The sequence below is a fragment of the Enhydra lutris genome, unplaced genomic scaffold, assembly GCF_002288905.1.
Source record: "Enhydra lutris kenyoni isolate GAN:26980312 unplaced genomic scaffold, ASM228890v2 scaffoldscaffold88, whole genome shotgun sequence".
NCBI classification, from domain to species: Eukaryota; Metazoa; Chordata; class Mammalia; order Carnivora; family Mustelidae; genus Enhydra; species Enhydra lutris.
This window is the reverse complement of record NW_019154172.1, coordinates 1,729,347-1,746,286: the sequence shown is the minus strand read 5'-3', so window position 1 is coordinate 1,746,286 and position 16,940 is coordinate 1,729,347. Positions and strand designations below refer to the sequence as shown.

Sequence of the window (16,940 nt, the reverse complement as noted above, 5' to 3'; positions counted from 1 at the left end):
GCTTCAGGGGTGGGTTCACTGCAGCCAATATCTGAAACTTTGCCAGGTCAATGGCTGTCCTTACTGATTCTTCTAAGACCCCACAAGCAACTCATCACAGTTGCTCCTTCACTGGAGCATTTCTGCTAGATGGTACTGAGATTTTTCTGAGAAAATATATTTTGAAAACTGTGGCTATGGGAATTGCCATGCTGTGTATGAGTAGGCCTAATTCCTAGATTTAAAACCCTGCATAAGGCATCCTTATGTACTAAAGTTCTGCAGTTCCCCTTACTGAGCCTTAAAAAGCCCTCCCTGTTCATTGGCCATTAATCCACCACCCACATTGCTGCTTACAGTGTCTGCTTCCAAGCCTTTCATGGCTCCCACTGGCCGTACACTACTGCCTACAATTCAGGGAGACACAAGGACATGGCTCCCAAAGGTCTTAAAGTAAGTTCACATGGTGGAGATCCACCAGAACCTAGGCCTCTTCTTCCAAATATCTAGTTTGGGTAGGGTCTTTTTTAAAAAGATTTTACTTGAGAGAGTACACGTGCATGTGAGTGGGGCAGGGGGAACAGTGTAGTGTGGCAGGGGGAGGGGCAGAGGGAGAGAATCTCAAGCAGAATCCCAGCTGAGCAAGAAGGCTGAGGCGGGGCTTGATCTCAAGACCCTGAGATCATGACCTGAGCTGAAATCAAGAGTCAGATGCTTTACCGACTGCACCACCCAGACACCCTTGTGGTTCTTATTTATATAATCTGAGCCTAAATTGCTCTGGTTCTTAGTAAATGGTAATTCTGAAGTAACTTTAGGGAAAGGACAGGATCTGTGCATGGGAAGGGCCTTTGTTTCAAAAATGGGCCATCTCTGTGAGGCAATGTGACAAATTCTCTACCAGGTTTAGATTCAGAAGATACCCACAGGCCTGCTTCCACCTGATTCAACCAACATTTAGTTTTAGATAATTTTGTGAGAACTTTATTCAGCAAAGAATCCCCCAAATGATTCAAACAGCTATGTACGTTCTCTTTCACTCTATGAATGTGTATATACACAAAGATACTACACTAGCACTTCAGAACATTTCCTGAGCTGCTGCTTTCCTTGTCTACTTGTATTTTAACCAAAGTTTACAGGGAAAAACCTATCTCCAATAACATATCAGCAGTTAAGGCTGGGAGGCAGTGTTCTCTTCCCCTTTCTTGAGGCTTTTTAAATAATAATTCTGCTGATTTCTGAAACTGCCTCCTGACTCAACTGCAGTCTTTGAGTTCACCACTCAAAAACCTTTAACTAAAGTCACCTGATGAGGTGAGTCAGAGGTCTGCAGAATCATCACTTCCAGTGACCAAACCCTGGCTGCTTCCCAGCCCCAAAAAGGACACAGCCTTGCAGAAGCATAGATCAATGCCTGGCAGAAAACAGTGAGCCAGATGTTGAGCAGCCTGGAAGCAAACTCTGGAAGAATACGGGGTCAGGCAGGTGAAGTGGGGACGTGTACTTGTCTCCCTCTACCCCACAATCTTTCTGGTAGTCTGACAGAAGGAGAGAAGGCATTCAGTCCGCAGCAAGCCAGATAGTGTATGTAACAGAGGAAGGACTGCACAGATCTCTTTATCATAGGCTCCTCTTTCCACGTACCAAATCCTGTGCCAAACCTGCCAAAGACACAAACACACAGAGACACAAAAAGCTTGAAAGGGCTCAACCTGAGAATGAAGCTGCAGGAACTCAGCTGCAGAGCAGTGTTCAGACAGGCTAGGGAAGAGAGCAGAAGGCAAGGCCCCTGTTGTCACCCTTGTTACTCTCTGGTGGCTTCAGACAGAGGAGAGCTGTACTCACGCGGCAAAGCAGGCAGCTGAGGTGGCTGAAGCCAACTTCACAGTAAGTAGTCATCGTCCAGGTTATCGTCACCAGACATGGAGGCAGCTTCTGTGTAGCAGGAATGGAGAGGAAGTTAGGCACGGCCACTGACACTCAGGGGAAAATGGGCTACTTGGTGCTCAGGATGCTTTTGGTTAAGAGCCCAGCTTTCACATCACCCCCGGTTTGGAGAGACCTACTGAAAAACAGTAACTTCAAAAGATGCTCTAGGGAGGAAATGCAGCCTGTACCTGATAAGCTGAGGCAGGACAGAGTATTTGCTATCTCTCCAGGGCTCTTCTTGGTCTCAGTGAGCATGCTGTCGAGAGACACATCTGTTTCTGTGGCCTGTAGGGATGAAGACGAGAGAAAAAAATAATGTAGTGTTGGCTGGTGGGAAAGGAGAGGCCATCCCAGCTTTATGCCCACAGGATCTGATTAAGGCAGTTGGGTTTTGGCTGCCAAGAGGGACACAGTGCTTGCTTTGAGTAACCTGTGGAGCTACTCCTTAGGAAAGCCCTCCATGGAATGCACGCAGGACTAGAAGCCCTCCCATCTCTCTAGGCACCAGATCTGCCCCGAAGCAGCGTCCTACACATAGCCACAATGGCTCACTCACCACATTGTGAAACGTGTCTGGGACAGCTCTGCTTTCTTCCACGTCTTCTGGAAGCTCAACTGCGTATCCTTTACGAACTAATTCTAACCCAATATCGAGTTTCTGAGAAGAAAAATGAAGGGAATGATGTTCTCTCTAGGGATAGGAATATCTGAGGAACTAGGACAGAAGAGTTAGATTAGGATTGATACTTCAAAGACATTCCTTTATGGGAAGTAAGCAGGATCTTATGAGGTAGGAGTAGTATCAGATAAGGGTTTCTAGGAAAGAAAAAGTGAATGAGACTATAAATATACTGAGGAGATAGTGAGCAACGAGTGGACCCCAGTCATACCTTCCCATTGCTAGTATCATATAAGTAAATCTTGGGCCAAGTTGAGATCCCAGTCTGGACATAGCTGGAGATCTTGGCCACCAGGGGCTTCCAGTCAGCACAGTGAGTTAGTCTGTCAAACTCATCCAAAGCTTCCTCTTCCCACTGTTCACCTGGTAAAAGATTGCAGGGAGAACCTATGAAGGGATACCTGCTGATGGGGTGAGATTACACCCTGGAGGGAAACTGGAACCACCCCTTTCTACTCCACAAGGCACCTATGTCTGCCTGCTTGCTGCTTTCTACTGCTGGGGAGGAAAGACATCTGAGCCCCCAGAACTCATAAAGCTTGGGAATGTGAGAATTTCTTCCATGTGCTGTACGAAAGTTTTTCTATGTGGAGGCAAGGTCAATAGGCCACATGACCAATTTACCTGAGGGGGCAATCCGTGCCAGACTACACTCTATTGCTTGAAATGGGAGGCTCAGGAAGTCACTCCTAAAGTGAAAGAAACTGAAATTAGAATCCCAGTGCCAGAAGGGTCTCTTACAGTCCTTGTTTCTAGAGATCACCAATTAACCCAGCTGGAGAAGATAATCATCTGCTCTCTGTAAACAAGTTCTCTTCCCAATCCCCCTACATGAGTGCCAAGAGCACACCACCAGCTATGGCCAAGGCAGAGTTAACAACTGGGACTCCACCATGGCCTCCATACTGACCTGAGTGCCCGGAGGTCCTTCAGTGGGCAATCTCCATTATCTCCAAAGTCAACAAAGTAAAGGTCCAGGTTCCCATTCTCCAAGGTGCCAAGGACTCGAGCTCGATACCAGGAACCATTTGTAGGTAAAGGTGCTGCTACAATGTCTCCCACATGCACAGTCAAGTCTTCAGGCTGCACATGGGAGTGAGGATCAGGATGGGGAAGAGTTAGGATGGGCAGGCTAAAAAACAGATAAGCGGAAAGTACCAAAAGGAAGAACAAGTAGTTGCTTCCCAGGAAAAGAGAACACACTACAATGAAAAAAGAGGCCCCCCCCCCTTTTTTTAAATCAAACCCAGCCCAGTCCCTATGGCACTCACTAGACTATTCTCATAGTGCTGGGTCATCTCACTGACAAGCTTATCCAGCTGCAGGCTGCGAGAGCCGATGATTTGGATCCAGAAGTGGCTGGGATGTTCAGAGGCAGAGACATAGACTTCCAGGAACTCATCGGCATGGAAACTGAAGTCAGGACTGGGGACTAAACACAGGGATAAACAAGTTAAGCTATAGAATCCTCACTTCCTAAACTGGTGACCATATCAGAATCACCTCTGTTTGAAATGGGGAGACTGTCTCAGAGGTGAAGGTACAAACACCAAATGGCTATGACCATTTAAAAAATGGCTGGAGGGAAAACTGGATGAATCACACAAGAACATCCTGAAGACACATCCTAAGTTGATTTGTGTACCTTTCTGTGTAACTGAGTAATACATTGAGTTTACATTCCTAGTCATCTGCCATATATTCAAATCAGACACCAATTACGATGAAGGTAAATCCTCCATACGCTAGCTGCAGCATGGACCAGTGGAAAGATGTGGGCTTATTCCAGATCTCATTCTATCACTGACTCATTATGTGGCCCTGGACAAGTCTGAGAATCTCTTAGGGGCCCTGGTCTTCCCTGCCCCCATCCCACAACCTATGCACAGAAGAGAATGCTCACTATGTTTTCATTCTTCTTAATGGTGATTTTTTTTCATTGGTGGTGATTTTTAAAAACAGTAATGAGGTAGGCCAAAAACAAAACAAAACAAAAACAAAAGAAACACCAGGCTGAGTATTTTACTTATTTAATAAATCTGTGAAAGAATATCATGTAAATTCAATTATTTGATATATTCAGTAGTACTAGTTTCCTGTGAACTAGCATATTTTAAGATTTTATTTTTAAGTAATCTTTATACCTAATATGGGGCTCACACCTACAACCCTGAGATCAAGAGTCACATGCTCTACTGACTGAGCCAGTCAGGGGCCCTGTGAACTAGCATATTTCTATATCATTCTCCAACACTAACTGGTCTGTGTTCAGAAAATTATTATTTATGTTTAGTACTAACTCCAAGTAAAATATTACCACATAAAGGTACATCTGTGAAGAGACTTCTAAATGCAATCCAAAAAACAAATTGTTTTTACTGCTTCCTATTTTGGGTTATCTAAGCCAGTATTTCTATATTCCATATGGCAAATGGGTTCCCACTTTGTTACATACTTTCAAACATGGACATCTCTGGACTGGTCTGGGCTCCAGATTTCTGAAAGCTGTCACCATTAGGTTTCTCCGAAGCACTTTCTGGCCCTACAACAGCCGCATCACCGCCTCCTTTTCGGGGAGGAGCTCCTGGTAGGGTTGCTGGCTCTGGCACTGTGCCAGTACCAGCGTTTTTCCACAGAGCTGGCTCGCCAGCTCCACCAGACTCTGCCACTTCCTCTCTTCTCACACTGATTGGCTGCTTGCGTGGGACTCTGGTTTCTGCAGAATGAGCAATTCTCTTCCGAAGTTCTTCATCTTCTGAAACTTTCTCCAGTATCAAATGCTGTGGTAAGAGATGAGATCTCTGTGGCCAGATATTTTCACCCAGGACAGAATAAAGGGTTCTCATTCTTAGACACAATTCAAATCTATTAGCTACTTGCCTTAGCTGCTGCCACTTCCTTCTGTGTTCCTGAGATTTTTATAAGCCTTGATAGTAGCAATGTCCCCTCTGATTCTTTGTCACAGGTAATTTTGGCTCCAGAGGCCTTACAGATTGAACGAATAGTCTCCCCACCTCTCCCTGCATTGAAAAAATGTAAAAACCTGTCCTTTCCTCCTGGCCAAACTTAACTATTAGAGAAATCACTATTTTGTATATACTGGGAGAGAAGAGTCAGTTCTCATGTCCCAAGTGAACAGAATGTAAGATATTGAACAGAAAGCAGAAGCTACTGCAATCCTTACTGTGAGAAGGGGACTAGGCACAGTCTTCTCTTTCTGCTTAAACTCTTGATCAGTATAAGTTCATGTCATTTCCATTTTTTGACCATTCAGCATACTTTACACCTGCACTTCAGAAGATATCCCACACTGTGAAACACTGGGCCAATGATGGACATTTCTCTACCTCTAATAGTAGCGTAAGGAATGCTCTTGGGGAAGGCATAACAGATGCTCTCTACAAGAGCACTATCTTGAAAGATCTGGGATAACAGGAGCACAATTAGCTTTCTTTTAAATATCTATTATGAGGTAAAGACATTTACCTGAACCCTTCTGGAACCTACCTGTAAGGTTCAGATCATAAAACTTCTTGAGGTAATGGGTTTGCTTTACCACTGGTTCTATAAAAAAAGTAAAGCTCTGGTCTCAATATCCCTGTCTCCCCATGCCCCCAGCAAGGTGAAGGGAGATAGTCCAGGAAAAACCCTTGGGAGGGTGTGAAAGAAGGCAAAGGTGAAGAAAAAAGGGAACAACAGAGGAAGCTGTCCAGTGGTACCTATGATCCTGCCCACGGATCTCTGGGGAACTGAGAGCTGCTCAGACACGGGGGTATTCTCTGTCAGGATCTGATGGATGGCTGCTTTGGCCTTGCACACCTGAACAGGAAACCCACTGATAAGCAGCACCCGTTCATCGCCTACATCCTCTGTGTCCACATCAATCCGAGCACCTGTCTGTTTCCGCAGCTGCAGAGAAAAGGATATATGGCAGTACGATCTAGAATAGCTCCCATTCGGGTCAGCGAGGTACACTCTCAACCTAACCATGGAGGTAGACGGAACTGGAAGTAATCAGCTAAATTAGGATGCTATAAACAGTCCTCAATTACCTGTAGTTATGAAAGGAGATTAGTGACAAAGCTAACTTCAACTAGCAGTTGATTCAAAACAGTTTCTCTTAGTGTTTAGAACCCTTTTTCCCCCTAATTTTTTTTGGATCAGACAATCAAATATGTGGGTTTTTTTTTTTTTTTTTGACATTCCAAATGAATAACAGAAGAATTAAATAGCAACTCAACATTTACTAACAATTAACGAGAGCTCATTAATTCCATAGTAGAAAGGAATGGTTCAAGCTACACCAAGTTGAGAATCATGCAATCAAAAGTCCCCATTTCAAGGTGAGTCATTTATTCTCTAGGGAGAAGTATGCCTCTCTAGAAAGAAAAGAGCATAGTTAGCTAAAAGTTCCTGTATTTTTTTTCTTTTGAAGACATACATAGTATGGGATGGGGGCAGAGGAGGGAAGCAAGATTAAGCAGAATCAATCCCTGGGGAAGCCAACTGCCCGCTTGCCACTTACCTGTTTAATATTGGCTCCTTGCCGGCCAATGATGAGCTTCACGGCCTCCTGGGGAACTCGCATCTCTATCTCAATGTCGTCCTCCCCAACAAACGTCAACCGCTCTTCTGCACAGATCATGGCTCATCAGATCAGACTTAGATAGCATCCAAGGTACCCCAGCCCTCCCCTAAATCCAGGAGTCAAAGAGAACTATCCATGAGATAGACCCAGAATCTCAACCATAATGACAAGAAGTAGCATCTGAGTAGGCATGATAGGGTCCAGAAGACCAGAACATTATCTCTGGGATACTACTTCAGATTTGGATCTGCAAGGAACGGGTGCTGGCTTTTGTGCAAACTGGATCTCCCAGGAGATTACTCCTGGAGAAGAATGAAGGTTGGGGCACTTGGGTAGCTCAGTCATTAAGTGTCTGCCTTTGGCTCAGGTCATGATCCCGGGATCCTGGGATTGAGCCCCACATCAGGCTCCCTGCTCAGCAAGAAGCCTGCTTCTCCTGCTCCCACTCCCCCTGCTTGTGTTTCCTCTCTCACTCTGACTCGGTCAAATAAATAAAATATTAAAAAAAATAATAATAAAGATTTAAAAGTTGCCCAAGGAGTTCACTGGGCTTAGAACTTCCATTTGTACCTAAATCCTTTCTCTAGGTCCAGCCTATGGATAAAGTGGATCCCATGGTTAGCTTTCTAACAAATAAATACAAGAAACATATAAAAAAGATAAAGAGTATAGATGCGTAAAAAAAAAAATAGATGAAAAAGAACCCATTGTGGTGCTGCTGTTGAATGGAACAAATCAAGAGAATTATAAAATGAGTTTATCATTTCATAGACTAGCTGCACATTAAGGACATAGAAAAGAAGAAACAAAATAGTTTCAAAGACCCCTCACAGAAAGCCAATTACATCCCAACAGACATACCCAGTCCAGCAAGGAGAATTTTCATTTCAATTTAACAAGGCCAGAGCATGTTCTGAACATTGCCATATGCACAGCTGTGGGGCTCACGTACCTCTACTTTCCCTGTATCTGCGATATAGGATATAGGCAACCGTTGCACTGGCTGGGATCCCGAGGCCCAGTGCTATTTTCTGAATAGTGGACAAACTTGTCCAAGAAGTTCGTTCAGTGGACATTTTCTGCTGTATTCAGACTTACATCCTGAAATAAGTAAATGAGGGAAAAGAAGCTTTCATCCTGTACCTTTATGACTGGCAGAGAGGCACGGAAACAGATTACGGTATTATTAAAAAGAATATGACTATCCATCTTTCCATATTAAGAGCCTAAGCAGTCTCAAAATCTCCCCCACCCCCCACCAAACCTATTTCATGTAAAAGGTCTCAGGGTATTTTTTCTAAGTTGCTAAGGGACATACATAAAGAGGCAAACTTCATTCCCCATACCCTCCCAAGGAAAACCATACATTGGTCACCATTTTATAAGAAGGAAGAACAAAAAAATTGTTAAATGAATAAAACAGTACAAAAATGTATTTTTAGATTTCACATCAGACTACTTAAAATTGCTTATCTGTGCCCTTCCATGGCTCTAGGCCTTTCCAGAAGCTGTTGTCTCTGTAAGAATGGCTTTCCAGGCCTAGTTTTATTTACTTATTTTAAAATATTTTATTTATTTATATGACAGAGAGAGAGAGCGAATGCATGAGCAGGGGGAAGGGCAGAGGGAGAAACAGATTCCCTGCTGAGTGGGGAGCCTGACAAGGGGCTCAACCCTGGGATTCCGGGATCATGACCTGAGCCAAAGGCAGTTGCTTAACCAACAGAGCCACCCAGGTGCATCTTCAGCCCTAGTTTCAGGCTCTGCTCCTTCTACTTCCTTACCTCTATTCCTGATTTCTATTTATTCCTCGGCTAACACTGAAAGGTCTGCCCTGTTCCTTCACCAAAACTACAACTTCCCAGACAGTCAAACTAGCTGGCATGCATAGGCCCTATCTAATATCACCTCTGCACCTTCTGTATTTGGGTTTCTCCTCCTCTTTCCCTGGAAGTGCCTTTGTAGTTTTGGGCCTATCTCTCTGTGGCCTCTATCCACTGCTACTGTTATTCTGCTGTCTTGGGGCAATTTCATCCACACCTGCACCTTCAACTACTACCTATATGTTAATGACTCTAACAACACTGCCCCTGACTGATTCAGAAGCTCATCAAATCTCATTCAGACCACTGGCCTTGCTGCTCTTTGTCACTGTATCTTCATTTTGCTGCCAAGCTAATTTTTTTTCTAAGATTTTATTTATTTGTCAGAGAGAGAGAAAGAGCAAGTGAGCACAAGCAGGGAGAGTAGCAGGCAGAGGGAGAAGTAGGCTCCCCGCTGAGTCAGGGAGCCTGATCCCAGGACCCCAGATTCATGACCTGAGCCAAAGGCAGACGCCCAACTGACTGAGCCATCCGGGTGTCCCTGCCAAGCTAATTTTTAAGATTTTGTTTGAGAGCAAGAGAGGGAGCGAGCACAAGCAGGCAGAGGGGCAGAGGGAGAGGGTTAAAACAAACTTCCCTCTGAGCAGGGAGCCAGCTGCCTGGCCTTGGGATCCTGAGCTGAGCTAAAGGCAGACACCTTTTTTTTTTTTTTTTTTAAATTAACATATAATGTATTATTTGTTTCACAGGTACAGGTCTGTGAATCATCAATGTTAACACAATTCACAGCACACACCATAGCACATACCCTCCCCAGTGTCCATCCCCCAGCCACCCCATCCCTTCTACCGCCCTCCCCTCCAGCAACCCTCAGTTTGTTTCCGGAGATTAAGAATCTCTTGCGGTGGGACGCCTGGGTGGCTCAGTTGGTTAAGCAGCTGCCTTCGGCTCAGGTCATGATCCCAGCGTCCTGGGATCGAGTCCCACATCGGGCTCCTTGCTCATCAGGGAGCCTGCTTCTCCTTCTGCCTCTGCCTGCCATTCTGTCTGCCTGTGCTTGCTCTCTCTCCCTCTCTCTCTCTGACAAATAATTAAATTAAAAAAAAAAAAAAAAGAAACTCTTGTGGTTTGTCTCCCTCTCTGGTTTCATCTTGTTTCATTTTTTTCCTCTCCCCCTATGATCCTCTGTCTTGTTTCTCAAATTCCTTACATCAGTGAGATCATACGATAATTGTCTTTCTTTGATCCGAAGGCAGACACTTAAACGACTGAGCCACACAGGCGCCCCTCTGCCAAGCTAACCTTAACATCATCACTGTATTTCTTATTCCATAACCTTTCACACCCTCCCAGACAACTCACATTGTCTCTTCTCAAGCCTCTAGCACCTCCTCCATCCTCACTCTCAACTGATGTCTTACCTCCTATGCAACTGAGAAAGCACAGCATTCAGAGAAGATATTAACTGAGCTCTACCACACTTAACACCTACCTCTATCTATGCCCAAATACCTACCTCCTGTGGCCATGGATAAACTGTTTCTTCTGGCACTGAAGGCTCTCATAAAAGTATTGCTCTCCTTCCTTCTCACGCATTCTTAATGTTTTCCTCTCTCCTGGATCTTCCTCTTTCCATCAGCAAACACGCCATAGTTTCTTGTTTCTTAAAGAAAACCTTTCTTGATTCCACTTACTCCTCCAGATACTTCTCACTTCTTTCCTCCCTTTTACAGGAAAACTCACAAGTGCCAATACTTCAGTGGTCAATTTCTCTTCTTCAATCTACTCCCACTGTTCTTGCCAAGGTCACCAGTGACTTCACATGGCTAAGTCCAATGGTCAATTCTCTGTCTTCATTCTACCTGCCCTCGGCCACATATCTGGCACAACTGGGGACTCCCCCTGCTCTGAGACCCTTTCTTCACTTGGCTTCCACAGCAGCACTCTTCTGGTTTTCCTTCCCCCTTTCTGGCTGACCCATCAGTCCGTTTCCTTCTCTGGCACTGGTAACTTCTTAAAACCACACTGCCCCCAGGCCTCTGTCCTTTGCCCTCTTGTGGGTTCTACCTCACTTCCTTAGTGATCTCAGAGTTTGATTCATAGCTTGGCTTTAAATCCCATCTGTATGCTAATAGCTCCCAAATTCATCCATCCATTGAGGGTCATTCTCCTGAACATCAGGTTTGTATACCCAACTGCCTAGGAGACCTCTCTGTTGGAGATCTAATAGGCCCCTCAAACTTAACAGGTACCACACTGAGCTCCTGATCTCACCCCCTGCCTGTAGTCTTAGCTGACTCAGTAAATGGCAAGTCCATTTTTTTAGTTCCTCAGGTAAAAATCTTACTCATCCTCTCCCTCAAATAGCACCTTTAGTCTGTCAGTAAATCCTATTCATTCTACCTTCAAATTATCCAGAATTTGACCACTTTTTATCTTTCCATTTCTAAGATGACCATCTGCCCTAAACCATCATTATCTCTTGTCTAGATCATTGCAATCAATTATATCCCAGCATTTGCCATTGTCTATTCAGTTTATTCTCAACAGCTGAAGTTAAATAACATTACTCAGCCACTCCAAACCTCCCAGTGGTTTTCAATCTCACTATGATTATAAGCCCAAATCATTATATTAACCCATGAGGTCTTCATTTTGATTTTAACCCCAATGGAATGCAAACGCCACAGGGCAGGAATTTTTGTTTTGTTCCTCAGTGCACACAGTAGCCAGTCAATAAACATTTGCTGAATAAATAAACTTCTTGAGCAACTCTGTTGCCTATGTGAAAAATCATTAATGGCATGAAAGGGTCTTTATAATCTGCTTGCCTACTGCTTTCACAGCCTTATACTTGAAGCCCACTGCTATCAGGGGAACAGGACGTGCTCTCCTGTGTCCCTTCTGTCTTCCTGGTCATACTCCTTAGCCCAGCTGGTCTCCCTTGCAAAATCCTACTCCTTCCTCACATCTCAGCTCTATTGCTACACTTCTGCTGAGGCCAGTGTGATTTCCCCTGGCTGACTTAGGGTGAGTTACTCCTTAGCTCCTGCTGCCCTATGAATGAGACTTCCATGATAGTACCGCTCACACTGTATGCAACTGTGTATCTGTTATGCCTGTGTCCCGGAGAGTGGCTTCAAGCAGGCTAGGTCAACCACATCTATTCAACACTTCTAGGTGCTACGTGTTATTGTGACATTAAGGATGAAAAGATAAATGTACTGAGTAGCTACTCTGCTAACAGGCACTTTACCTCCACTATTTTAGTTGATCTTCATGTAATCCTGTAAGGTAAGAAATGTTAATCCCAATTTTATAGAGGAATATACCTTATTAGAGAGGTTACCTCTTACCCAGAGTCTGGGTTATTATTTGGATATTAGAAACCTTACAAAGTGACTTTAGGAGCCCCTCCCTCCTTTCTTTTACATAAACTGAGCAGAACAGTACTTGGTGTCTTTATTTAGGAAATTCAAAATTAACACTAGTGGAAAACACTGTAGCTGGTAAAAAAAAAAAAAATAAAGACAGTGCCTACTTTCAGATAGTACAATCTAGTAGAATAAAACAATATGGCTTTTAACAAAATTTGCTTTAAAATGAATGAGGAAATATAATTTATGCTATGATTTGCCTCCAGGTACAAAAATTTACCCAGATGATTTGATATCCAAGAAAAACATTTTTTTTTAACCTTTAAAAAAAACTGGTCCTAGGAAGGCTAAAAACATACTCATTAATATAGGACCTATTCAGGAATAAAACTTTGATTCTAAATGCTTTTCCTGAGGCGGAAAGAAAGAAAAAAAGTGCTTTCCCTAAAAGCCTTTCAGGAAGGGTGATGAAGGAAAAGAGGAGACCTAGGACAGATAACTCATTCCAGGGACACTTTGGAGGCTCAGTTGGCTAAGTGTCTGCCTTCAGCTCAGGTCATGATCTCAGAGAGGTACTGGGATTGAGCCCTGAGTCTCCCTCTCCTTCTGCTCCTTCCCGGCCCCTGTCCCCCACGCTCTCTAATAAATAAAATCTTAGTTAAAAAAAAAAAAAAAAAAAAAAAAACAAACCAAAAAAAACCTAATTCCAAGAAGCAGATAAAAATCATGGTAAGACTGCAGGTGGATTTTTTACTATATTCAGACAGAGGACTAAATTTTGCATCTGGCCTCTAGAGCTTTACTGACCAGCAGAAATGAATAAAGTTCTTTAGCGAGCCACCAGAAGTTTGCCTATATTTTTAAAACTTGTGTTTTTAGATGATAATTTTAAACAAATTTCATTCACTGTCTTGCCCACTCAGGCACAAAAGAGAAAAACCTTTTATTACCTGGGTGAGGGACGCTTTTCAAGTTTCTTATTTCAGACAATTCGTTATTTAGTAAGAAGATCCAATATATACAGTATATCACTTTTGGAGATTTAGTATAGACATGGAGAAATGTGGCTGCTTTTTTTTTCTTTTTTAGTAGGTAGGAAGAAAAGGCTTGAGTTTAATGTGCATTTGAGTTATGAGGTTCCTTTCCTAACTGGATAAAAAAAAAAAAAAATCAGTTTCTCTTTTTTCTAGGCTGTAAATAAAATCTTTCACTGATCTCTGTGAAAGTTTGGGTGGTATCATGTTTGCATATAGCAAAGGAAAGGAAATAAGCTCTGTCCCATAAAGACTTTTGCTTAAAGTCTTGAATTTTTGAACCTCAAACCACTTTTTTCTTATTTTTTATTCTGGGTATTCAGAAGAGAGTTCACTTCTTTTATCTAGTGGTTACTTCATGTATTTTTTTGTATGGTCTCTAAAGTCCAAAGCTCATCTTCACTATTATAGTGCCTCATTTAAATAGTGCTCTTTGTTATGGGCTGAATATGCTGGGGACACAAGGAGGAATAAGAATTCTCACCCTGAAATACAATCTAGGAGGAAAGATAAAACACCAAAACAACTAGCTACAGACAATGCAAAGACATTATAAATTCTTGGTTAAAGCAACAGCTGGAGACACCTGGGTGGCTCAGTTGGTTAGGTGTCTGCCTTCCACTCAGGTCTTGATCCCAGGGTCCTGGGATTTAGCCCCACACTGGGGATTCCTGCTCAGTGGAGGCAGGGGGCTGCTTTCCCCTTTCTGCTGTTCCCTCTGCTTGTTGCGCTTGCTTTCTCTGTCAAATAAATAAAATTAAAAAAAAAAAAACCAAAAAACAAAAAAAGCAACAGCTGGGGGGAGCTAGAACTTAAAAGATTTTTTAGATGGCAGAGTTGAAAACTCTTTAAAATAAAAATAATTTTTCTGCACCCAAACCAATAAATATTTAGTACCCATTATGTGATGGGCCCTAGAGGATACAGCAGTCCAGACAGACTTAGTAGCTGCCTTCATGGGGCCTCCTAACTGGCAAGGAAGGTCTTATCTCGACAGGCAAGAGTCTGTAGGTGTTAAAGGTTTTGGGAAACAAATCTAGGTCTGTGAACAAGAGTGGTAACTGAATCCATGCTCTAATGCTGTCTGCCTTTTAACACCACATTTCTGGCCACAATTCATGCCTAAGAAACCACAGAATTTTAGAATTGGGAGGACCAAAGAAATGATCTGATTCCACTAATAATGTTCCAACTGGGGAAACTGAAGCACAGGGAAATATAGGGATTTCCCTAAGGTTACACAGCTAATTAGTCATTTCCATACAATGCGGTATGCAGTGTGGTTTGAAGACCAGTCACAAAGGCACCTCTTTAAGGAGAAAAAAAACTAACAGAATTTTCACTCCAGTTCAGAAACTGTAAGGATCAAGGCAAAAAAATATCGGATATTCCTCCTGCTCTGCTGCCAATGCCCGCTCCCCCCAATCCCAACTTCTCATGCTTGGTTGGGTTTCATCACTATGGGCTTCCATAGTACTCCAAATATCCCTTCATAACACATAGCATTGCTTGTAATTCTTTACTAATGGCTGGGTCTGTACTGAGAAGAATGGAAGGTAGCAAGTGTGGGGTAGGAAGACAAATTCAGAGGATAGTTCAGGTGCCAATGACGGAGATGGAGAGGAGAGTTTTAGTAGGTAGAATACACACAAGATCTAACAATTGATTCATGGGAAGGTTCAAGGGTGAGCCAAAGAGCTAGCTATCAGATTTCTCATTTGAACATGCAGTAGATGGGAGTCTGAGACACAATATTAATGATTTGGTGGTGGACGAAATGTGGTGGGAAGGTGAATGTCCACGACGAGGATAAATTTATTATTTATTCAAATATTCTATTTGAATTGAAAGCTAAATTTCACTTAACTCCTTTTCACATATTACAAATGAAGTTTGTGGAGCTACCTTAGGTCTCAAAGAATGCATATCTACTTGATTAATCAAGTATGATTTTACTATAATATGCATATCATTTCATATGGTTTCTCTTTTAAAATAAGTGGGAAATATAGCAACAGGGATATAACTGTATAGTACTGAATGCCAACTTGTATTTAATTTTATTAATTCAAATTGAATGTGAAAAAGAGGTTGGCATTTAAGACCATCATTCTAGGGGAAACTGAGTAAAGAGGAGACACGTGGATCATTTCAAGGTGAGAGAAGCAGATAATGGTTTTCAGTAAAAACCAATTTTGAAATTTCTTGATATTTATATGAAACAGTTGCTATTTGATATGCATAAATAAGGCTTACTATGTTATTTCAAAAACATCGTTAGGAGTCAAATCATCGTAAGCTCCATGCGGCAAGAAATCTCTCACTCCCTTATCTCCAAATAACCAGAACCTACAAAGTAGCTAAAACATAGTGACAGGCCTGTTGAATTGAAGCAGCTTGTTCAATTTTCTCACCCTTGCTACATTTATTTTTAACCAATGAGTGAAGAAAGTCAACCCGTTCAGAGTGAGAATAGAATAAAAACGTAGCTTTGACGGGGAATCTTCAGACAAAACCTCAAGGAGGGAAACTGGGAAAACAAAAACTCCAATTTACTATTCAGACGACTGACTGTAGTCATCCTATTAGAATAATTAAAGAAAAATTTGCTGGAGAAAATAAAAGGCAAACTGATGGCGGTTCTCAGTCTCAAAAAAGATCTCTCGAGGAGTCCAAAGTAGCTTGGGGCAAACACTCCGGGACCAGAGCATGTCCTCCGGATTCGGTTGGTAGCCCGCCGTTCGGCTGCCCCATACCCTCCGGACGCCTCCCTTCTCTCAGCCCCATAGTCCCGCCTGCTTGTTGCCCCCGGCCCGGCCTCTCGCACCCCCTAAGTTTCCGCGTCCGGTCCCAGCCTTTACCGCTCCTCCAGTGAGCCGTCGCGCGCTCCGCCTCGCACCTCACCCCAGCGGCCGTCACCTCCTCCCTTTCGCACAGCAACTCGAGCCCCGCCTGCCTCGCTTCAGCCGCCTCTTCCCCGCCCCCGCAGCCCGCCTGCACCAATCAACGCCCGGCTCGCAGTCCGACCAATCGCCTGTCTCGCCACAACCAATCCTTCCGCGGGCTGCCCCTGAGCGACGGGGCTGCTGCGTGCTGATACCCAATTACCCGGATGGAATTCAAAGCCCGCCACCACGTCACCCAATAGGAGCCAGGGAAATCAGACGTTGTTAATTGAGACTGCACCTGCTGAGAATTAAACAACCAATTAGAGGCTTCGCGGAGTCCTGCCCGCCCACCTCTAGTCCAATTACCGAGGAAGCTTCAACGTTCCCTAATCTGGGGGAAAAAATCAGCGCTCCTGAGTCTGGGACCAAGGTGCGAGGGCGTGGAATCACTCATGCTTGTCACCGTTCGCAAAAAATTAGTGCCTTTGTACAAAGCTAGTGTCACTGACACCCCAGTTACCGTGGGGAGAGCAGCCTCCTGACCGGCGATGGCGATGCTCCGCCACTTTTCCTCTGTGATCTTTTGCCTTGATTGGTCCTAATACTGTGGCAGGGACTCAGGAGGCATGGAAAACAATTT

At 43.6% G+C, this 16,940-nt stretch overlaps 1 protein-coding gene across 1 annotated transcript; it reads right to left on the bottom strand.

Annotated features, from left to right (window-relative positions):
* Nucleotides 1-948: 948 nt before the first annotated feature.
* Nucleotides 949-16,366, bottom strand: LOC111161968 (tudor and KH domain containing). The gene is made up of 14 exons (XM_022526068.1): nucleotides 16,274-16,366; nucleotides 8,131-8,279; nucleotides 7,116-7,222; nucleotides 6,310-6,499; nucleotides 5,471-5,610; nucleotides 5,046-5,370; nucleotides 3,862-4,022; nucleotides 3,501-3,673; nucleotides 3,215-3,279; nucleotides 2,802-2,953; nucleotides 2,468-2,569; nucleotides 2,100-2,196; nucleotides 1,828-1,917; nucleotides 949-1,643 (listed from the first exon to the last, which is right to left on the bottom strand). Exons 2-13 carry the CDS (start codon nucleotides 8,252-8,254, stop codon nucleotides 1,865-1,867), a joined length of 1,689 nt encoding a protein of 562 aa, XP_022381776.1. The 5' UTR covers nucleotides 8,255-8,279; nucleotides 16,274-16,366; the 3' UTR covers nucleotides 949-1,643; nucleotides 1,828-1,864.
* Nucleotides 16,367-16,940: the final 574 nt, after the last annotated feature.